General features: G+C 52.3%; 2 protein-coding genes across 7 annotated transcripts in view; one reads left to right on the plus strand and one right to left on the minus strand.

Annotated features, from left to right (window-relative positions):
- ZYX (zyxin) overlaps nucleotides 1–8,790 on the plus strand; it is a 35,758-nt gene extending 26,968 nt beyond the window's left edge. For 3 of the 6 annotated variants that reach the window (XM_077345859.1, XM_077345858.1, XM_077345860.1), the window contains exons 4-10: nucleotides 203–301; nucleotides 1,096–1,620; nucleotides 4,117–4,267; nucleotides 4,673–4,845; nucleotides 6,185–6,363; nucleotides 6,477–6,597; nucleotides 7,674–8,790. In XM_077345859.1, coding sequence (XP_077201974.1) covers nucleotides 203–301; nucleotides 1,096–1,620; nucleotides 4,117–4,267; nucleotides 4,673–4,845; nucleotides 6,185–6,363; nucleotides 6,477–6,597; nucleotides 7,674–7,784 — 1,359 coding nt within the window. In that variant the 3' untranslated portion in view covers nucleotides 7,785–8,790. The remainder of the gene's footprint in view (nucleotides 1–202; nucleotides 302–1,095; nucleotides 1,621–4,116; nucleotides 4,268–4,672; nucleotides 4,846–6,184; nucleotides 6,364–6,476; nucleotides 6,598–7,673) is intronic. The other 3 variants (XM_077345861.1, XM_077345862.1, XM_077345863.1) reach the window with 3 other exon arrangements.
- A 5,327-nt stretch (nucleotides 8,791–14,117) lies between these two features.
- Nucleotides 14,118–22,658, minus strand: part of EPHA1 (EPH receptor A1) — a 124,700-nt gene continuing 116,159 nt past the window's right edge. The window contains exons 13-18 of the mRNA XM_077345864.1: nucleotides 22,150–22,211; nucleotides 20,954–21,163; nucleotides 19,456–19,605; nucleotides 18,707–18,900; nucleotides 16,027–16,182; nucleotides 14,118–15,107 (exon numbers count right to left, since the gene is read on the minus strand). Of these exons, the coding sequence (XP_077201979.1) occupies nucleotides 15,029–15,107; nucleotides 16,027–16,182; nucleotides 18,707–18,900; nucleotides 19,456–19,605; nucleotides 20,954–21,163; nucleotides 22,150–22,211 (851 nt within the window). The 3' untranslated portion in view covers nucleotides 14,118–15,028. The remainder of the gene's footprint in view (nucleotides 15,108–16,026; nucleotides 16,183–18,706; nucleotides 18,901–19,455; nucleotides 19,606–20,953; nucleotides 21,164–22,149; nucleotides 22,212–22,658) is intronic.

Below are 22,658 nucleotides of genomic sequence, written 5' to 3' on the forward strand. Positions count from 1 at the left end.
GGTGCTTAAGGAAGTGGCACAGCGCAACCCTTTTTGCTTTCCGTGGCCTGGCCAGCCCTTTGCAGCCTCTCAAACTTTGCCTTGCTCTTGTGCAATGCTCAGCCGTCCCGCCGCCAAGCCTTTGGGGCCATCTTTTGTGGGCGCCTGCGGGCTCGGAATGACCTCTAACCTGTCGACTTCCTTTCTCCCCCCGCGATGGAAGGGGCAAACCCGTGGCCAGACGAGCAGCATTGACTTGGAGATTGACTCTTTGTCCTCAATGCTGGACGAAATGGAGAAGAACGATCCCTTCAAACCCCGGGTGAGCTGCGCTAATGGGGCGGCCCTTCCGTGGCCTGGCTCCTCCTCCTCGCAGGCACACGCATCCCTGCGCATAGGCAAAGGAAATCTTCTGTTGGGGGGAGAGGCTGGGTGAGAACCCGTCTCGTTACCACCTTTGATCTCTATGTGCAGAGAACGGTTTGCAGTGGGGAGTCGCATTTGGTCCTACGAGCTTCCTCTTGCATTCTGCGGTGGTGTGCCGTTGGACGGTGGGGACTTGGCTCCAGATCTTGGGGGTCTGAGAGAAGAGAGGACAGGGTCAGCCTTTGCTCCTTTGGGACTACACCTTGTAGCCTGGTTTTCTCAAGAGGGCCTTTACAGATGTTCCAACCACCCTGGGCTGCGCTTCCACACCATGCAGCATTGTTATTGTTTATTTAATTTATAGACGGCCCTCCCAGCCAGCCAGCTCAGGGCGGTGTCCGTCGTATAAAAGACAAGATCAGTAATGCAGTGGAAACAGTTCATAAAAAATTAGTTTAAGAGCGTCAACATTGAAGCAGTATTGGCATTGGCAATTCCGGGTTTAAGCCCTGGGAGCCGGGACATCTGTATTGGCCCTCCCCGGGGGAAAGGAGGATCTTGTTACATGTCAGGAACGGGGTAAAGCTGACATCGGTAAGCAGCGTGTGTTCCATCGCCGGTCTCCTTTCCCCCCTTCTGTTCTTCCTTTCCACACCAAGGGGAACTTGGATCGGTGCCTTCTGGAACGGGATGACTTGTCAGCGGCCCGTTTTCCTTTTCCGGCAACTGATGAGCCTTGTCTCCATTCAGCAGGTGTCTCCTGGCTCTGCGGCCACCGGAGGTGTCGCTGCTGGGCGGAAAACCTTCTCAGGCAATGCGGTGCCGCCGCCGAAAGAGGTTCCCGCTCCCGTTTCTTTTCCTTCCAATGCGGTCTCGAGTCCCAGCGGGAACCACCTGCCCAAGCCACAGGGGGAGGCATCCCCGCCGCCTCCTCCTCCCTGGGTGACTTCGAAGCAGCGGAGAGACTCCCCGTCAGCACAGCTCCCCGCGCCACCACCAGCTGCTCCTCCTCCTCCTCCGGCGCTGTCGGCCCCCAAGTACACTCCGCCCCCTTCTGCTGCCGCCGCCCCGAAATTTGTTCCTAAGCCAGCTCCTTCCAGTTTCCCCAGGCCTGCAGCTCCAGCCTCTTCTCAGTCTCGCTCGCCAGCCCCGTCGGGTCCCAGCCCGACCACAAAGCCACTGCCGCACACGTTCACTTACGTACAGCAGCGGGAAAGACCCGTGGTCCAGGAGAAGCCGCGTCCTGCTGCACAGCCGCCTGCCCCGCGAGATACGGTGAGGGGCGCCGTTTTTTGGGGGGTGGGGGGAAGCTTAGTGTGCTGAAATAAAGCTAGCTTGGCTACAGAGAGCCAGCTTGGCATCAGGGTTAAGAGTAGGGTTGTTGTGCGATTCGGCAGCCGAAACGTCCGTTCGCGCCGCTCCGCAGGGCGTGGGAGAGGAGGCATGGGCCCCAGTGCGCCGGTCAACGCACACATGCAGACGAAGAGCTCCGCGCCTGCATGTGTGCACATGCTGCCGCCCGCGCCTCCCATCCACCCCTATGGCACAGCGCTGGCAGCATCAGGTGCGAACAGCCGGTTCGGTTGCCGAATCACACAACCCTAAGAGTTCAGGAGAATCGGGTATGATTCCTCACTCATGCGCATGTAGCTGGCTGGGTGACCTTGGGCCCATCACAGTTCTCTCAGAGCTTGCAGAGCACTTCTCTTAGATCTCCCTCAGCCCCAGGGTGTGTGGTGGGAGGGGGGGGAAAGTGTTTGTGAGCCGCTTTGGGATTCCTTTGGGTAGTGAAAGGTGGGGCACAAGAAAACCAGTTCTTCTTCTTCAGCACCTACAAAATACGATGTTGAGAAAAGAGGTTGGGGGCAGTATTCCCTCTGAGCCAGAGGTGGCCAAACTGGATCTCCAGATGTCCATGGACTACAATTACCATGAACCCCTGCCAGCGGATGGTGTCCCCTTCCACCCCCATTCTATCTTATGGAGCTAAGAAAAAAGCAGAGAACTTTTTTCCTTATCATAGAATAGGATGCCCCTTTGGGTGCCCCTAGAATTGGACCCTCTGGTCCAATCTTCTTGAAACATGGGGATTCTTTAGAGAAGAGAGTCCTGAAGCTTTGGACCCCCCTGCCCACCCAGGCCTCCGAGAAGACGTAAACAGGAAAATTCCCATTCACTTCAATGGCGCCATTGACTTTAATGGCTGAAACATTTTGGAGACATCCGAATCTCATTTCAACTGATTTGGACGGCTGTGTTTTGGCCGTACAAATCCATGGCAGTTGGCATTTTGGACCGTTTTGTGCCCAAATAGCCTGAGTTGGGCTATTTTCTGCCAAAACCATCCAAAGCGCACTTGCCTAGCTCACACTTTGGCACGGAGAGATGCTCCATTTGCCGCATCCTACCTCTGAAGCTGCCGGCCACAGCGACTGGCGAAATGTCAGGGACTTAAACTACCAGACTGCCCAGCCACAAATCCGTCTGTGCAAGCCTTTTGCAGCTCACAATCAAGGCTCTCTATCAGATGCACAAGAGAAGTAAAAGAGCTTTCGAATAGAGACTTTGTATCTTTTGGCCCCACCGCCCAGGAAGATATGGAAACTCTGTGTGCGTTCCGAGTTCTTTTCAAAAAGTTTCTGTCCCTTGTGCAGTTAGGCAAAAAAGGGATTCCCAGTCAGGCTTCCTGGAGCCCCTTCCCCTGTTGCCCTCCTGGCCTAGTCTCTTTCTCTATAGGGGAAACGGCAAAAGATCGATTGGCTGTCTCCTGCATCTTAACTTCTGCACCTACTTCTCTGCAGGGGCATGCCACCACTTCTGGGGCTCCTCAAAGCCTGAAAGAAATGTGTCAGGGGTTCCTCAAAGTCCAAAGGGTTAAAAAAAGGCTGGGTTAGAGAGGGCCACTTGGCTTCTGTCCTGTTTCTGTGGCTGGCCGAATGCCTCTCGGAGGCCTTTAAACGAGTCTGCTTATCCAGTCCCCTGGAGACTGCAGCATTGTCACTGCTGCTCCCGAGTGAAACAAGACCGTGTCTCTGGTCAAGGCAGCAGCTTATAGCTTCTTACCAATGGTGGCAGAGCCTAAACTTGCTGTCCTCTTAGGCAGCTGGCTGTGTCTTGCCTGGGGCCACAGCTCGGCTCATAGGCTGCCCTAAAGACTTCCAGCCGGGGTAGCTGGTGCTGTCTTAGATTGACCGAGAGTCAGGCGGATTTGTGCTGCCAGATCTACATGTCTGCCTTGCTGCCTAGCTCTGTTCTTTTTCAAAGTCTGGGTGAGAATCAGGCCTGCATGGGCACCCTCCTAGGCAGGTGGTTTTATTTTTTAAATGCTTGGGTTCCAAAAAAAGACAAAGTTAAATATTCTTTCTGGCACAGTGAGCAGGGAAATGTGCCCTTTTGTTTAGGAAATGGGTAAGCCATCCAGCACTTTGGTGGCGGAGGGAGTTCCATGTGCCCTCCTGCCGAAATTCGCGCTCTCTGTGCCTCCACTTAAAAGGGGAAATAGGCTGTACCATGGAAGAGCGCTGCTCCTTGTAAGGAGCTTACATCTCTCCCTAGCCATGGTCCAGAGGTGTACAGGCTTGATTAAGATGGAAAGGAATTTGCTGGAGACAGGCATGGGTGGAAGAAGATCTCAGCAGGGTTAGACTAGTTTAAATTCAGGAATCTTGAATTCACATGTCACAGAATCTTGGCTCAGGAGGAGGGGAGTGTGCACTGGAATTGCTCTGAAGAAGTCCAAGTGACACTGGTATCTCTGTGTTTCTTGTCCAGCGCAATCCTGTCGCTTTTGCAAACGAAGGGTCAGATCCTCCCAGGGGGAACTCTGCTCTGACCATGAAAGAGGTGGAAGAGCTGGAGATGTTAACGCAGAAGTTGATGAAGGACATGGACCGCCCTCCTCTTGCCGAGGCTTCCACAACTGGTATGTGTATGCAAGTGCAGCGGGAAGGGGGGAGAAGGTAATTGGATTTCTGTCCAGAGAATTTCCGGTTTCTTTGAGCCTCTGTCCACATGTTGCCAGATCTTGAGTGATCAATGTGGAATAGCAGTCATTTATCTCTGATATGGTCTTGCCCATGTTGGAAAATCCACCTGCCAAATTACTGCTAAAAGCGTTATCCCACCGTGTGTGGATGCAGTCTGACACATTGAACGGTAGCAGGCGTTGCCTTCCCCATAACTTTGCACTTGTGCCAAGAAAAGCTGCCTTTATTGTGTAAGCTGTCCTGAGACTGCAAGAGCAGGAGAAAGACTTAAGGAGCAAAAGTTGTTACCATCTCTTGGCAGCTCCATGTTCTAAAACTTCCCTCTTCTCTTCCCATAACAGCAGAGCTGTGTGGCCTTTGTAATAAGGCCCTGTCGCGGACGCAGCCGGCTGTCCGTGCCCTGGACAGGCTGTTCCATGTGGAGTGTTTCACCTGCTTCAAGTGTGAGAAGCAGCTGCAAGGGCAGCAGTTCTACAATGTGGATGAGAAGCCCTTCTGCGAAGAATGCTATGCTGTAAGTGTGGCCACTTTTCACACACTCTCCAGTGGTGAGAGCCAGTGCGGGGTAGTGGTTAAAGAGTGGTGGAATCAGGGGAGCTGGGTTTGATTCCCTACTCCTCCCTGGGAAGCCTGCAGTGTGATCTTGGGCAATTTACAGTTCTCTTAGAGCTGTTCTTGGAGAGCAGTTCTGTTAGAGCTCTCTCAGCCCCACCAACCTCATGGGTGTCTTGTGGGGGAGAGGAAAGGAAAAGTGTTTGTAAGCTGCTTTGGGACTCCTTTGGGTAGCGAAAAGCAGGGTACAAAAATCCAGCTCTCCTCTTCTTTCTCCCTCCACCTTCTTTTCTTCCTCCTCTTCTTTGTCTTCTTCCTTCATCCTCTTCCTCTTCTTCCTGCTCCTCCCTCCTCCTTCTGCTTCCTCCTCCAGTGCACTTTGTAACTGGATTTTGCTGTGTGAAAATGGCAAAATCCACTTGCAAGCGGTCACCGAAATGGGCTGAAATGGTTTTATTTGGCACTAGAGGCAAAGCCCGTTGCACCCAGGAATACAGCGGGTGCTAGCACACCCACCTGCACTGTGACCTTCCTGGGTTCTGGCCCTCCCCCTGCTTGATCCTGAGATCCAGTGTGGTGAAGGGGTTAAAGAGTAGCAGACCCTATTCTCAAGATCTGGGTTTGATTCCTGACTCCTCCTCCTCCATATGCAGCCAGCTGGGTTGCCAATTTCCAGGTGGAGGCCTGGAGACCTTCGGGAATAACAGGGCCGGTTGGTTCTGGGAGCGGGGAGCATATAAATAACCAAATAAATAAGAATAAACTGATTTCCAAGAAAGAAGGAGAACTGATCAGGAAGGGAGGAGAATGGAAGGGAGGGAGGAAAAAGAGCGAGAGAGAAATAGAGAAAGAGGGAAAGGGGGGGAAGGAAATACAGGAAGAGAGAAAAACAAAGAAAGATGGAGGCGGAGATGGAAAGGAAAGGCTGCTATAGACCCAGGGTGGATCAAAAGATAGGTAAAATTACATTTAAAACCCTAAAAAGTACAAAAATAGTAAAAGGTAAAGGTATCTCCTGTGCAAGCACCGAGTCATGTCTGACCACAAAAATAGACCTCTAGATTTATCTGAATTGAGGCTTAATAAAAGTTGATAAAATTAAAATGCTAACATTGCCCTCAATGATTTCTTTTATCATACAGAGGAAAAGGGAGGATCACCCTAATGTTTCTGTCACTGGGTGGAGGTCTAGTTTGTCAGGGGCAGACGGAGAGGTCGACGGGTTCCAGTGTCCCTTGAAGACCTGGGCCGCAGGCCTGACAGGGGACCCCTTGGTCTTCCTCTCTCCCCCTGTCCTTCAGGGCACCCTGGAGAAATGCTGCGTGTGCAAGCAGACCATCACGGACCGGATGCTGCGGGCCACTGGCAATTCCTACCACCCTCAGTGCTTCACCTGTGTGGTCTGCCACAAACCCCTGGAGGGGGCCTCCTTCATTGTGGACAAAGCCAACCAGCCCCACTGTGTGGACGACTACCACAGGTAGGGGGGCAGTCCCGGGGGCAACCCTCACCACATCCCCTTGAGCTCTCCTGTGGCTCGAAGTTCGCCGTCGGAAGCCCCACCTCTCTCAGCCTCCCCTTCTTCCCTTCCAGGAAGTACGCCCCACGCTGTTCCGTATGCACCGAGCCCATCATGCCAGAGCCAGGGAAGGACGAGACGGTCCGAGTGGTGGCCCTAGAGAAGAACTTCCACATGAAGTGCTACAAATGTGAGGTAAACAACGGTTCTGTTTTGCATGCCTCTTTGACCTGGCTGGGCCAATCTGGTGAAGCTTGGTCTCGTGGTTCAGCGTGGCGGTCTCTGATCTGGAGAGCTGGATTTAATTCCCAACTCCTCCACATGCTGGGTGACCTTGGGCTAGGCACAGTTCTGTGAGAGCTGTTCTCCTGAGGCAGTTCTGTCAGAGCTTTCTCAGCCAAATGTTGTGGGGACAGGAAGCCACTTTGGGACACACGAGACATGCTGGGGGACCTTGGGATAGTCAGTCCTCTCAGAGCACTCTCAGCCCCACCTCCCTCATAGGGTAATCATTGTGGGGAGAGGAAGGGAAGGTGATTGGAAGCTGATTTGAAACTCCCTCAGGTAGTGAAAAGTGGAGTATAAAAGCCAACTGTTCTTTTTCTTCTTGGGATTTGGTACAAGAAGCCTTGGGGTTTCTTAATGCCCCAAGCAGGGTTTCCAAAATGGGTGAGAATTTTATATATTTTTTAAATCTGTTAAATATTTATTGGGCGATATGACCATATATGGCAGGGGTAGTCAAAACTGCGGCCCTCCAGATGTCCATGGACTTCAATTCCCATGAGCCCCTGCCAGCAAACGCTGGCAGGGGCTCGTGGGAATTGTAGTCCATGGACATCTGGAAGGCCGCAGTTTTGACCACCCATGATATATGGTCATGTTGAACCTCCCCACCTCTCCCAAAATGGGCACTGATGGGCCTGGATGGGGGTGGGAAGGGGAGGGGCCTCGGCAGGGCTCTGCTTCCCAACCACATTCTGCCTGATTGCTCCACTTCTGGGGTTCCTCAGAGCCTGAAGAAGGTTTCAGGGGTTGAGAGAGGCTGATTTGGAACTCAAAGGGGGAGACCACTGAGCAAGTCCAGGGTCACGTGCAGAGTCAGGCACTGGCCAGCCACCTCCATGGGTTGTGCAAACCTTCAAGGGCTACCCTGAGTGGCGTGACTTGGCGGCACTCCCCAGCACTGCTTCTCCATTCCGCCTCGGTGTCGTCAGCTTCTCGGTGTTCCTGATTCCCCCCCCCCCTCTCTCTCTTCTTGTCCCTTCCAGGATTGCGGGAAGCCCCTCTCCATTGAAGCGGACGACAACGGCTGCTTCCCCCTGGACGGCCACGTGCTGTGCAGGAAGTGCCACACCACACGTGTCAAAGCAGCCGCCTGAGGGCCTCGGATCACGGGGTGCCCCCTTCCCCCAGAACCAATGGGCCTGAGATCTCTCTGTGACTCCCCCCCACCCTCCTGTCCTCTGTCCAAATCGTCGTGCATTTCTACGTAGATTTTTGGCGATGGGTTAAATCTTGGGGGGTTGGGGTGGGGTCGGTTCTCCTAGCAGCGTTGTTCCTTCCGGCAGGGAAAAAGTCTGTCCGAACCCCCTTTCACCGGAAGCACGCCCTTCCGCTAGCAGAACAGATCCAACCCTAAGGTCTCTTCCTTCCTGCTCAGGGCCTTCCCCGCCCCCTCTCCCCCTTTTTAAGAATAATCTTGCCCTTTCAAGATGGTGTCTTCCTTAATCCCCCTTCTCCTCCCCTTTGGGCGCAGTACATTCTTCTCGATGCTGAGCAAAGCGACATAGTGGCTGGCCTTGCTCCAAGCCCTGTCGTCCTTCTCCAGCCTGTGCCCCTTGAGCAGAGACTCTGCTTTTCCTCCTGCATCCCGGTTTGGAACGCTCCGCTTCACATTAGCCGGTCTGTTTCCTTTTGCTCATGATCCCGTCAGGTTTGCTCTGCAAGGGGGGGGCAGCCAAAAGCCCGTCAGCCGGCCGGCCTAACCCTTTCCATTCCTGCCTGGGAGGAAAACGCTCTTGGGCCCAAGTTTGATGGACCACTTCTACCCCCACCCCCACCCCCCTTTTCTACTCCTCCCGTTTTTAAAAAAATCCTTGGTGATGTTTTTGGCTCCGGCCCAGTTGGAAATCCAAAGAACTCCTCCGTTTACACGGCGCCCATAACAGCTCTGAAGCGGGTCGGGAAAGACGTCATCCTCCGGGGAGGGACCGCAGCCGCCCCGGTCGCGCGTGGCAGTTCTTCGGAGCTCTCTCCGGGTGCCGCTCACCAAGCCGAACTCGAGCCCCCGGGCCGCCAAGCGTCTCGGATATTGTACCGTCCCGGCCGCTCTCTGCATCGAATAAACTTTATGAGGTTTGGGTTTCCCCCCCCCCTGCATCGTAACTTTTGGCCTCTCTGTGGTGTGTCTGTGATCAGTGCCGTACAGCTTGGCAGCCATCTGTTCTTAAAACAGCCTCCCGTGTGCCTGGTTCTGTTCCTTGGTTCTGTGCCGTGTGCCTGGTTTTTGCACCCCGAAGGAGTTGGAGCACTGCGGAGCCAAACGCCCTCCTTCCCAAACCAATCGGAGTTTGATTAGGATAATCCCTTTGGCTGCAGTGAAATAGCTTGTTCTTCAGCAGTCGTCTGTGCTGTGTTTGCTTTCCCCTGTTGCTGCACACGCTTTTCCCCACGGCGCTTCCTGTTCAAAAATGTTGCAGGGACCCCGGTTATTCCTAACAAAACAACCTCATTGTGTAGGATTTGAAAACCCAGCTGGCTTAGCTCCATCTCCTGGCCTCAAGGCTGACCCAGGTGGGTCTTAATGTAGTTTAGGGTCTCCTCAGAGGCTGTTTGCTGGAACAGCCCCCCCCTCCCCCTTTCCCCTGCTGTGTTACAAGGTAGAAAATCTGGTGGTGTGAGCTTTGAAGAAGTGGGTGGCACCACTCACCCCGGAGATCTATGGGGTGGGAGTGCAGAGCTGATCTTAGGGGAATGTCGTTTGGATGGCAAGGGGCATCAAGGGCAGAGGAAAACATAAGCAGGGGTTTGTGAGCTTTAAAAAAAATTGGAGAAGGATTTCCATTTGTTAGTCTCTGCTAGTATCTTCCAGCTCCCTGGGTGGTTTCTTGTCAGAGGTGATGCAGAATTATGAGAGCCAACGTGGTGTAATGGTTAAAAGTAGCAGCCTCTAATCTGGAGAACCACGCTGGATTCCTCGCCCCTTTGCCACTGGCAGTCAGCTGAGTCAGCTAGTCAGATAGGGCTAGCCTGCTTTGGTGTAGGGTCCAGGGACGTCTGGTGATATCAGCGGCCATCTGAACTTCTGGGAAAGGCTGCAGAGCCCCTGGGGAGCTGTTGCGTAACCCCAGTCAGGAATCTCTAGGGTAGAGAAACCACCTTTTTTTCTTTTTTGCCCTTTTCCTCTGATCCAAATACGGGCCCTTCAGGATCCCAGTGCCACCCCCGTTCTTCAGTTTTAGCACTAGTTATGTTGCATTATCGGGCGTAGAGTTGGTCAGCATCCCTGTATGGCACAAGCGTAGGAAGCCTTGGATTGAATCATAGAATCATAGAAAGAATTATACAATAATAGAGTTGGAAGGACCTCGTGGGTCATCTAGTCCAGTGGTCTGCAACCTTTCTAAGATTGTGGACTGGCGTGGGGGGGGGGGGCGATACGGCGGCCGCGCATGCACGTTTGCACCATGCACGGCCGCAAATGCGCATGCGTGACAATTTTGTGCATGCGTGGCAGGTCTATGCATGCGCATTTGTGCCATATGCGGCTGCAAATGTGCATGCATGCAACTGCCACACGTGCACGCAACTGCCACACATGCGAGTTTGCAGCTGCGTATGGCAGAAACACATGCGCGTTTGTGCCGGCGGCCCTGCTTCCCTCTCTCCCTCTTCGGCCGCTTTGGTGGCTGATTTGCTTGCGGCCTGGGAAGTTTCTTACTGTACGGGGGGCGGGGAGAGGGAGCCGTGGCCCGGTGGTCACTGATCTAGTCCAACCCCCTGCACTATGCAGGACACTCACAAATCTATCACTCATCCACTGTAACCTGCCATCACGTTGAGTCTTCACAGAATCAGCTTCTCCGTCAGATGGCTCTCCAGCCTCTGTTGAAAATTTTACAAAGTTGGAGAACCCACCACCTCCCGAAGAAGCCTGTTCCACTGAGAAACTGCTCTAACTGTCAGGAACTTGCTGATGTTTAGATGGACAGAACTTCCTGATGTTTAAATTGGGGTGGCAGCACCTAGTTAACTTGCCAACAGTCTTCCTTTCATCTTAAAAACGGCTGTGTTTTAAGTCCCTGGGTGAAATCTCAAGAGGGTGGGCCGAATCAGCCTTCCGGAGGGTTGGCATTTGGGACTGCTGTTGCCAGCTGGGCCCCGGGCGCGACCAGGCATCAATGTTCACCAGGCCCACCCGAAGCTGCCCCTCCTTCTGCACACACTTGAGGATATGGCCAAGAGCTATGGCCCGGAATCTAGGAGGGCAGCAAATATTTGCTCAGTTCTTCAGGTGTTTGTTCCGGCCAAGGTCTGTTTTGTTCTCTGGCCCTTTTGATCTCTCTCCTTTTTTTTGCCGGCCTCGTAGGGGGAGAGCGTGGAGCTTGCTGGTCTGCATTGCACAACAGCAGGGCTCTGCAAGGTTGGGGGCGAGGTGTGCTTGCGTGATGCTCACCCTGTGGCTTTCCCCCCAGGCCCAAAAGACCACCTGGATGGGTTTTTGTTCCCTTTCTGCAGGAGCCTTTCCCAGGATTCCTTTTGGGTAGCTTGTGACCCGTTGCTTTGAGGTTGGAGGCTTCAGTTTGGAAGCTACTTAAAAAGTCATCTAGACAAAGGATCTGGTCTGTTCTCAAGGGGAGGTTTTGCAGATGGGGGAGGTAGTGGTGGTGGTGGGTTATCTGAGGTCCCTGGTGCATTTTGTGCATCGTAACTGTTCACCATTTGTCCTGGACGGAGGCCTAAAACGCCAGGCTTGCAACAAATCCTCTCTAATCCAGAAAGGGGCAGGTTGGATTTGATGCAGCCGTTAGCACTGGAGCACTGCTCCCTGATCTCTGAAGCATGCACGTTTGGAAAGAATTTTCTGGAGCCGACCCTGCAGGAAAGATCCGGAATCTGCCATAAAGCTCCCACTTACTGATTTGGTTCAACAGCTGTTAATACTGAAGCAAGTCTCTTTTGAATGTACTGAAGGGGTCACGGGAAAACCCCACTTTTCTCACCAAAGCCTGCATGTTCTTACCCTCCTCCGAGCCGTAGATACCTGAGGGTTAGTTATAGTTCCCTTAAAGCTGTTTTTACTGAGCGGTTCTCTCCGAGCTCTCAGCCCCACCTACCTCCCAGGGTGTCTGTAGTGGGAAGAGGAAGGGAAAGGTTTTTGTAATCTGCTTTCGGGCTCCTTCTGGTAGGTAAAAGCAGGGTATAACGAAACCTTTTTGAGTGGCCTGGGGGCATTGGATTTTGCAGCCGAGTATATTTCCTGCCAATTTGATCTGTAGCAAAACAGTGACCAAGAATGCTCAAAGTCTTCCAAATCAGAGAAGTACTTTCTGGGTAGGGGTTGATTGCCAAAGCTGTGGGCCAGGCCTTCTTGCCAGGCAAGAGGTGTAGGTGGGAGGAAAGCAAGTGGCCAGCAGCAGCAACAACACGGAGAAGCATTCCCCCAAAGCCACTCCTTGGGGCAAACTCCGCCCTCCCCAGTTGAAATGGCCGGTGGCAGCTCCCATAAGATGCCTTAGGTCGCCTGAAGCTGAATCAGACCAGCCGAGCATCGGGAGCGGCATTCTCTAGTCAGACCGTCCGTAGCTCTGCAGAATCCACAGCAGAAGTCTTTCATCTCACCTACGACCTAATGCTTTTTAATAGAAGACACCAGGAATTGATTGGAGGGCTATGATAGGAGGGCTACTGGCCCGTCGGGTTCATTCAGCACACAAGCAAGGATGTACCTGCATTCACTAACTCTTCTCGCAGGACTCTGTTTGGTCATGGCCCGACAAAGACCCAAGTCCTCCAGTGGCCCAAGGGCTGGATACGGCCATGGTCTTGTGGTCTTCCTAATTTAATGACAACGCTCCATTCCCACCCCCACCCCAGCCTATCAGGCTTGTATGTATACCTACACTTCTACCTGCCTACGCTTGCATCTTATATAATGGACCTTTTGGGGACGGGTGGTTTTGTGTTGAAATAAACTAAAAGGTGTTTTGTGGGTGGGGTGGGGACTGTCCCCTGTTGGGCTTATTTATAAACAGAGTCCTGCGAGAGGAGATTCAGGACTCTGTGAACCTGCTGCAGGTGTTCTGCCGGTCATTCTCGGGGTGTGCCTTCCCTGTGAGCCCTTCTTGCATTGAGGGAGGACACAGGCAAAAACCGGCCATGTGGTATCATTGCTGTGCAGGCGTAAAGTGGTGATAGGAGCCGGGATCCTTGAGGATTCTTTCCATCCCTGTCACAAGCGGGAGGGAGGGAGTCCGGCCCGCTTATGTAGGCAGACTCCAGATACAAAGTGGGCTGTGATATTCCACAGCTGTCTGTTCCCGCTTGGGAAAGGATCGCCTACATCCTTCCTCAGGGCTAGGGCAAATGTTCCTGAGCTTAAGGGTGTTCGGCAGTCCCTTATGCAGGTTGATGACCCTGGAAAGAATAATGTCTTTGAGAATAGGACCAAGAAGTACCGATATTATTACTCCTGGTACATAAAAATGTGGATGTCTCCAAAATAATGCCTGTTTATATCCGCCCCACCTCCCCATGCCTTGGATGGGTCAGACTAGCCCAATCCCATCAGCTCTTGAAAGCTGAGAAGAGCCGGGTTTTTATACCCTGCTTTTCACTACCTGAAGGATTCCCAAAGCAGCTTGCAAACACCCTTCCCTTCCTCTCCCTGCACCAGACACCCTGTGAGGTAGGTGTGGTTAAGAGAGCTGTAAGAGATCTCTGTGAGAACAGCTCTTAGGAGAACTGTGACTAGCCAAGGTTTGGCAGATCAGAATCCACCACTTGTTAACCACTATACCACGCTGGCTTGGTTCAGTATTCGAATGGGGGACCTTCTGTGGAATACCCAGGTTGCTGCACAGGGGCAGGTAATGCCAAATCACCCCTGAATATGTCTCACCTTGAAAACCACACTGAGGATCACTACAAGTCAACATTTCCACTGCCACCAGCACATCTCTGAGAGCCCTCCTTCCTCCTGCTTGCTCTCCTCAGGGGAGGAGTGCTGTTTCATGGAATCTCGCCCCCGGCTCCCATCCCTAACCAGGCTGCTTCTGTCCTGTTCCATTCCCTCCTTGCATCTTGGTTCTCCAATTGGCCAACCAGAAGGAAGAAACTCCACCTGGTTCTGCCCACTTTCTAAAATGGTTGCGAAACCCCTGTTTGAAAAACAACAAAACGCTCTGAACTTGGAGGCCATCTTTGGCTCCTATCCTGGATTTTTGTTTTAAACTGCCCCTCGCTACTTTCTTTCCGGACCAGATGCCCGAATGTTCCGGTTCTTTTAGCTAATTTGTATTTCTCCTGAGGGCAGCTAGTGGCTCCCCTCCAGCCTACAAAGTAAAGCTCTGCCTCTGAAATGAGATTACCCCCCCCCCCCCCAAAAAAAAGCATGCCACCACTGGCAATTATGCATCTGGGGTTCATGCTCCCGCCTTTCAGTACGTTATTCTGGGTTTGGCGCAAAAGGAACGGAAACAGCCACGGGAGGCTTTGTCTCAAAGGAGACGGTCTCCTGCGTCTTCGACACAGACACGTCGCATTTATTTACAAAACCGTCTATATACAACAAGAGATGCTTTCGGAGGCTGGCCTCCTCCTCTTCCCTGGCATTTTAAATACCCTCAACGTGAGGGAGCCGAGCTCCCCGGAGCCGGTGCTGCCCCGCTGTAAACATGGCCGCCTCCCCTTCTGGGGCAAGAGTCCAGGGGAGAGGAACCGACAAGAAGCAAGGCCTGCTGAGGCGAGGGAAGCGTTTTGCTCCTCTAAGCCAGGGCGACTGAGCCAAGAGGGCAGCCCTTCCCGTCCGTCTCTTGCCGTCAGCGCTGAGGGGTGTCCCTCCCCACCCTGAGCCCCACAAACACCACCGGACAGTCCTTCCCACGCCTGTTCCCAGAAGACTCCTTGAGGGGGAGACGTGTTTGTCCTGGCAGGGCGGCTTCGGCCTCCTCAGCCACGGAGCCACCATTATTTCCGTGCTGGAGATGAAATGAGTCGGGCGAGGGTGCCGCGGCAGGTTCTGGAAACGTGGAAATGAAGGGCGGCCGGGGTACGGAGGAAGAGAATCGGAAAGGCAGGGAATGAAGGCAAAACGGTGCCGTGGAGTGGCCCTGCTTTCTGGCTTGAGAGCATCCCTGAGTGTTCACTGGGGGGGGGGGTCCTTCCCCGGGGCAGCTCGAGCCCCACCCCGTGCACCTTTTTGAGAGACCGCTGCAGTGCCACAGAGGCCAAAGGGCCTGCGGGTCAGTTCAGGAGGCCAAGGCCAGTCCTCCCGGGGTGATGGAGAACTTGGTTCGAGGTTGGTTGGGGGCTCATCCCTTCCCTCTTCTCCTCCCCCTGGGTGTGACTCCAAGGCCGGTGCAGTGGGCACCTGCCCAGGGACAGCTTAGTGCCAAGGGACCGCTTAATCCTTGAAGCCCTGGATGCTGCACAGGATCCTCTTCTGGTGGCCGGGAAGAGTCACCCCCATTTGCTTCAGGTCCCTGCAGAGAAGCAAAGGGAGTAAAATTGGGGTGGGGAATAACAGGAAGGGAGGGGGAAGAGAGCTACTAGGATGGACTTCAGATTTCTTTTTCTTTTTTTAAATAAAAGGGAATGCCTACATTAAACACCTCCAATTCAGTGACGGGAGATTAAACTCAGATATGTGAAAACGGTAAAACAGTGGTCCCCAACCTTTTTATCACTGGGGACTGGTCAATGTTTGACAATTTTACTGAGGCCCGGGGGGGGGGGAATAGTCTTTTGCCGAGTGACATTGCCGCTGCCTGTGCCCCTGCTCCACTTGCTTTCCCACTGGTGCCCCTGACTTTCCACCACCCACTGGGGGATGCTGCCAGCAGCAGCTGCGCAGTGCCACGCCTAGGGGGAGCCCAAGCCATGGCGGCCTCTGGAGAGCACCAAAGGTGAGCCGGCAGCAGAGTGGCAGGGCAGCCCCCGAGGCAGCAGCCGGGGAGGAGGGCGAGGAGGAGCTGCGGCCCAGTACTGACTGATCCACGGATAGGCCCAGGTCCCTGGACTGGGGGTTGGGGACCACTGCGAAAAAATATTATTCAGCCTTGTACTTAGAGAAGAAAGCTGCTCAAGTGCTCCAGGTTGATCAAGAAGCAAAATGTGTATCGTTGACAAAGGTCATGTAAAAACTATTATACTTCTAAAACCTAAAACAGAACCTCTATGAAAAGGAATTACAGGGGTGTGTGCTTCGGCTCAGTTTGGTCGCCTTGGCAATCACTGCAGCCCGAGGTGGCTACCGTCATGGCACGGAGAGGAGGGGTGGCGGCGGCGGTGCGCATGCAGACGGCCACACGCAGGCCTGCTGAGCAGCCCTGGGGCTGTTGGGACTTTGGGTTTCCTCTTCCACCACCATTTCCTTCCCCACAAAACAGTGCCTGCACTTACTCGGCGGTGAGCTCCAGGACGGACTCCATGGTGTTCAGGCCGGCCGTGCGGAAGTTGAGGATGTACCGCTTCATGCGGATGGACTCCAGCCACTCGGGGATGGACCGGTAGGGGATCCCGTCGGAGCCGCTGCAGCTGGGCAGCCGGAGAGTCACCCTAGGGATCCGGAGAGGCACTTTCAGGACCGAGGCAGGCAGTTAATGAGCCACCCTCTGTGAGATGATCAGGCCTCACCCCCTGATGGAAGGTCTAGTCTGCAGCGCATGGTGGGGCCCCATGTCAGGGGGCAGCCTGTGGAGCCATCATTCTTTGCCTTTGTTCCAGGCCACAGGTATATAGACATGTACAGAGGAACATGGAGGTGCACCATGGAGTTTCTGAAGTATGATGTAGTTATAAAAATACCAGGACTCATTAATACAATATAAATTAGAAACACTCAAAGGCTTTATCCGGTGGCGGCCAAAGTGCTGCTCTCCAGATGGCCGTGGACTACAATTCCCATGAGCTCCTGCCACACTAGTCCATGGACATCTGGAGAACCACAGTTTGGCCACCCCAGATAGATACACAGCCTCCAATCCTATGAACATACTAATGTCCCGATGCCACTAACCACTGAGGCCCTGGTATGTTCCTAGGATCAGGTTTTATCTGAGGCTATGGAGAAAGCAGGGGTGGCCAACTGTGGCTCTCCAGATGTCTATGGACCACAATTCACAGGGGCTGATGGGAATTGTAGTCCATGGAAGTCTGGAGAGCCGCAGTTTGGCCACCCCTGTCACAAAGCCTTTGGGTGTTTTTACTTTATATTGTATTGTTAATAAATACTAGTATTTCTTTCTTTCTTTCTTTATTTTCTGATTTATACCCCGCCCCTCCCAGCATACCAGCTCGGGGCAGTTTCCAACATTAGTTCATCAAGGTACATAAGGAGTAACAATTTTTATATAATATTTACACTGTAAAACCATCCTTTAAACAGTTATACCAATGTATAGACAAGTTATTTCATTTATAAGAGCGGTCAGTTTTCAGGTTGGAAGTGCCGGAGAATATCCATAGAGAGGGGGCCCAAGGGATGTTTAATCAGAGGCATCTTGCTGTTCATTGGCTCCAACCAATGCCTGGCGGAAGAGCTCCATCTTACATGCCCTGCGGAACTGGCCCAGTTCCGTCCGGGTCCTTAACTCCTCCAGGAGCTCTTTCCACCAGGCCAGGGCCAGGACTGAAAAGGCCCTGATGAAGACCAGACGTACTTCCTTTGGGCCAGGGATCACCCATTTGTTTCTACTAGATCAGGGGTAGTCAACCTGTGGTCCTCCAGATGTCCATGGACTACAATTCCCATTCGCTGGCAGGGGCTCATGGGAATTGTAGTCCATGGACATCTGGAGGACCACAGGTTGACTACCCCTATACTAGATTATCTTAATGTCTTTTGGGGGGCATATAACTACATGATATTTTAGGAACTCTATGGTGCCTTCATTAAGCCTATAGACATTTCCCTTTTTGCTAACCCTTTCCGGTTCCTGGACTATTAGGTGACGATTTTTTCCCTTTTTGTTGTGGGGGAACATGCTACCGCCTCAAGGAGAAAGCCTGCCTATCTGTTCCTAAAGAGTACCATGAGGAACGGCTGGGTAGATGACAGGACCCCACACAGGTAAGGGAACAGTGCCAGGACACAGCGATGGGCACAGAATTCAGCTGCCAGAGAATTTCTGGCTTCGCTGTTCAAACAAAGGGTTAAGTTTCTAGCCACCAGGGCTCTGAAGCTTTGAAATAAAAGGGTGCAGGTTGAATGTTTGCACAGAGCTCAGGTGCCCAAGACACAGCCCGGAGAGTACATTGTATGGTCTTCAGGGTCTCCCCTTGCAAGCCCAGAAGTGTGGCCAGCTGGGGACATGGCATCTGCAGCATCTCAAGAGCACAGGGGTGTTGCAGTGTCACTACCTCCATGCCCCACGGCTTCAAAATAGGGAGCAGAACCCAGGTGGGGTCCAAGATAATGCGATAGGTTGGCCGTTTAACTCCAGCCAAGATCTATCATGGCCCGTGGAACGTAGCTTTGCCGCCTTGTGCAGCTGAGACCATTTCAGTCTTCTCCCTCCCTCCTTGTAACTAGCAAGATTGAACTATGCAGAATAATACGTATTAGGTGAATATTATATTTCCAGTAGCCACTTATGGCTGTGAAGGTTGGATAATGAAGAAATCGGACAGGAGGAGAGTTAATTCGCTTGAACTCTGGTGCCGGAAAAGGCTTCCGTGGACAGCAAAAGTCACAAACAAGGAAATATTACAGCACATAAAGCCTGATCTATCCCTGGAACGCAAAACCACGATCCAACTCAATGGAGAGAGCGATGATGCTAGGATCGGTCGGTGGTGATAGGAAACCAGGCCGACAAAGAACACGGGGCCCAGAGACGATCAAAAGGAACACTGGCCAGAGCATAAGTCAACTAAAAGAAGGGGTGCAAGATCGGAAAACATGGCAGCAGCTGAGCCATAGGATGGCCAAGAGTCGGGCACAACTGAATGGCTAACATCTTCATCCATCTTGACAAATAAGAGCATATAAAACATTGCACATGTTTTCAGGCTGGAAAATTTAGCTTTTCTAGCAGCACTGTTTTGTTTTGGTCATGGAGCATGGCCCCCGCGCACTCACCTAGGGTCGAAGTCTGCCACGGCCCGCAGCAAATGGGGGCTGGCAATGAAGTGCTCCAGCTGAGCGTGGATCTCCCGGAAACGGGGCCTCCGCGTCCGATCGTACGACCAGCAGACTTTCATGAGCTCGTAGAGGAGGGAGGGGCAGTCCACTGGTGGGGGCAGCCGGTACCCGTCCGCTATGCTCTTAATCACCTGCCCAGGAAAAAGAGGAGGAACCGCTGAGCAAGAGGAGCTAGAAGTGCCAAGGGAGGGCAAGGTTTGCTTTCTCAGGAGCACATCCAAACCCAGAGATTCTTTTGTGATGCAAAGCATCTATGTCACCCAAGTGGGTTGCAGGTAAACAAAGGTGGGTCTTTGGATGCACTGCTTGTCCCATGAAGGGAAGAGGTAGAAACTGGTACAAGGACAATAGGTGGTCCAGCGTGGTATGATGGTTATAGAGCAGCGGCCTCTCATCTGGAGATCTGGTTCTCTGGTCCTCCACATGCAACCAGTTAGGTGACCTTGGGCCAATCACAGTTCTCTTAGAGCTGTTCTCACAGAGCAGTCTAATTAGAGCTCTCCCCCCTACCTCCCAGGGGATCTGTTGTGGGAAGGGGAAGGTGTTTGTAAGCCGCTTTGGGACTGGCAGGGGTTCATGGTAATTGTGGTCCATGGACATCTGGTGAACCATGGTTTGGCCACCCCTAGCTCTAGGAAAACGCCTCCCACAGCCAATGCTCATGCTGCAAAGCTCGGCCCTCTTACCTCCTGGTTACTCATGTCCCCATATGGCTTGTCGCCGTAGGAGAACACCTCCCACGTGACGATGCCGAAACTCCACACATCGCTGGCCGAAGTGAAGATCCGATGAGATATGGCCTCCGGGGCCGTCCATCGGATAGGGATCTTGCCACCCTGTTGAGCCAAAAGCATCTTGAATTGTAGGCGCCTGGTCTTGTTTTCTTCAGAAGGGTTATGTGCCCTCATCATGCTTTAAAACAGCTCCCAAGAGTGCTTACGTTATAGATATTATCAACAAGGCCATGATAATCTCTAAAATATATTTTTTTAAATAAGCAAGTAGCAACATCACACATATTAAAACAGCAACAGGAATTGGGAACTATTCTGTAAGAAAAATTCAATGACCCCAAGCAGCCCCAAACTAGTTCAAATCTTCCTGAAGAAGGAAGAGACTTTCATTTTGCAGTTCAGTGATACTCAACGCAAAGAATTTCCTTTTTGAATATCACCTGGCTCTAGTTCTTCTCTCCAGATTTGTCAAAGGTGGTCTAAAAATGATGAAGCATGCCTTCTTCCTTATCTCCTACCAGTAATAGTCTGAGGATACACTCCTGCCAGTTTGGGCCAAGTGAGCTTCCTGGGTTGAGTCTGCACGGGGCTTTTTACCCACTCCCAGTCCGAATAAATCTCTGCCATCTACACTGAATTTGATTTCCATTTTGATTTTGGGTGCTTTAAATTTTCCCTCTGCAACAAGCATGATTGATTTGTGTGACCATACCCTTCCCCTGTGATAACCTGAAGTGGATCTAAGCCTTGATATTTGAAAAACTGCCATCAGTAAGTGTGCAGGTTTCTGTTTTTTGAGAATTAACTTCTCCATGCCTTGTAGCAAAACAGTCTTCCCTGATTGGCCAGGGCACCAGTTCAAAGACTTCCTGGTTCCTGGTTGCAAGGCTTGTCTTAAAGTGACTATGCTCCAGAAGCCCTAACTTCTCTCAGCAGAAATTTGTCTCTTAGGCTTATTCCACCCACCTCTTAAGCTTATTCCACCCACTTCTTCAATCCTCTCCCCCACCCTCGTTCAAGGAAAAACAGACTCCTGCTGTGCTTGGCTCCCCTCCCCACTCTGAGCTTCCCCAATCAACTGTAGAACACTTTTCTGTTTCAATAGGGAGGGGGGGGGAGAGGAAGACTTGAGTTCAAATCGATCTGGATTCAGCAGGATCCACAACGGAATAAAAGAAGTGCAGATTCAGCCCTGGTTTCATGAGCTATTGTGCAATTCACGAGGGTTCTGCTAGAAAAGACTTCTATCTGGTCCAATCTGTTCATACCTCGAATGGCTGGTCTGAAAGGACTCAACACCTGTTCTTCTGGAATGCTTCAGTCATCCCATAGGCCCACAAGCCTGCCCTGTTTACCCTGAGAGGCTACAAAGCACTGCTTCCCCTTTAGCAAACAACCCCACCCCATCCCTTGACAACTCCCGACGTCACTCTGCTTTGCCCCACATTACCTTTGTTTCATAAGTCCCTTCCACGTCATTTTCCAGTATCCGGGAAAGGCCAAAATCGGACACTTTGCACTGAAGGTTGTGAGATACCAGAATGTTCCGGGCCGCCAGGTCTCGGTGGACGTAGTTGCGATCCGACAAGTAGGTCATCCCCGCGGCAATGCCCTGCAGCATGGTGACCAATTGCACTGCGCTGAACTTGTCCATGTTCTCCTGAGAAAGGCAAAGAGAGGTATGCATGTGGCCCACGGGTGAGCATCCAACCTGTGCGTCACAGTTCAAGCAGGGTATTGATCAGTTGGAACATGTTCAGGGCTGGGGCAAGAAAGATGGTTGAAGGGTTGGAAAGGCAGAGAGAGTTGCGTACATGTAGCTTGGAGAAGAAGAGGGCAAGGGATCATAGGATAGCTGTGTTTAATTATGCAAAAGGTGTTCCCATGTTGGAGAGGAGGCCAACTGGTTGACTGCAGCTTTAGAGGTGACTAGGAGCAATGGGTTCAAATGATGGGAAAAGGTGGTTTCACTTCAATAACAGGAGGGCTGTTCATAGATGGAATCTGCTGCCTTGACGGGTATTCTAGATTCCATTGGAAGTTTTAAGGGGAGATTGGTCAGCACAGTGTCTATTATAAGTCCCTGGGAAGGTGGGAGGCTGGACTGGATGGCCCTCGGTAGCCTCTTCCAGCTCTGCGTGATTCTGATTCTAAAGCAGTCTTTTTGCCACCAAGCCAAATCCGGCCACCAGTTGCGGCCTGCAAGATCCTGATGTATCCCTGTTCTAGCTGCCCCAACCAAACAGCAAAAGCAGGAGATGCAATTCGGCTACAGGGCAGGTTGCCATCCATGGCTGATGGGTCACAATTTGTGCATTCAAGACTGAAGGGATACACTCCCTCCCGCCTCCCAATCCATTTTGCACTCTGATGGATAGGCCTGTGCATGGACTGTTCTATTTCAGGCTGCAGCTGGGGATTACGGTTTTAAAAACCCAAAGTCCCTGCACAGTAGAAAGCAGTAGCGAAGAGGAAGAGATCTATCCTAATCCTTTCCCCTAGTTTTCTAGGTAGAGGGAGTGGTGTACTCCGGAGGGGCATGCAGTCCCATGACTGGACCTCTGGCTGTCTGGAGGTATATGGCCAAGACTCATACTCATGTACTGCAGTGACTCCCTGCGCCAAAGAGAAATGCAGTCCCCTCACCCGCAAGAACGTGTCCAGAGCTCCATTCTCCATGTACTCTGTGATAATCATCATAGGGTTCCCTGGAAAGAAGGAGGAGGAAAATAAATCAGTGATGTTCCTCTTATGGCCCCCTTTTCTCTGCTTCCAGGTCTTTATTTTTATTTTATGTTTTGATTTATACCCCGGCTCAAGGTGGCTTCCAAGACTGTTGCATAAAAACATATATAATAGACAAAAACATATATAATTTACAATATCACCATAAAAACAATCAGGCCAACTGTGTAGGCAACCCTCAGAGCATCTCCGTTTTCAAAGGGGGGTATTTATGTCGAGGGGGCCCCAGGTGGTGTCGACCAAACCCATCCTGATGTTCATTGGCCACAACCAATGGTGGAAGCGCCCTGCGGAACTGCACTAGCTCTGTCAGGGCCCTGATGTCCTCTGGAAGCTCATTCCACCAGGTCAGGGGCAGGCGACGGCAAACCATCTCTGTGACTCACAAGGTCGCTATGAGTCAGTTGCAG

The sequence above is a fragment of the Paroedura picta genome, chromosome 7 (genome assembly GCF_049243985.1).
Source record: "Paroedura picta isolate Pp20150507F chromosome 7, Ppicta_v3.0, whole genome shotgun sequence".
Classification (NCBI taxonomy): Eukaryota; Metazoa; Chordata; class Lepidosauria; order Squamata; family Gekkonidae; genus Paroedura; species Paroedura picta.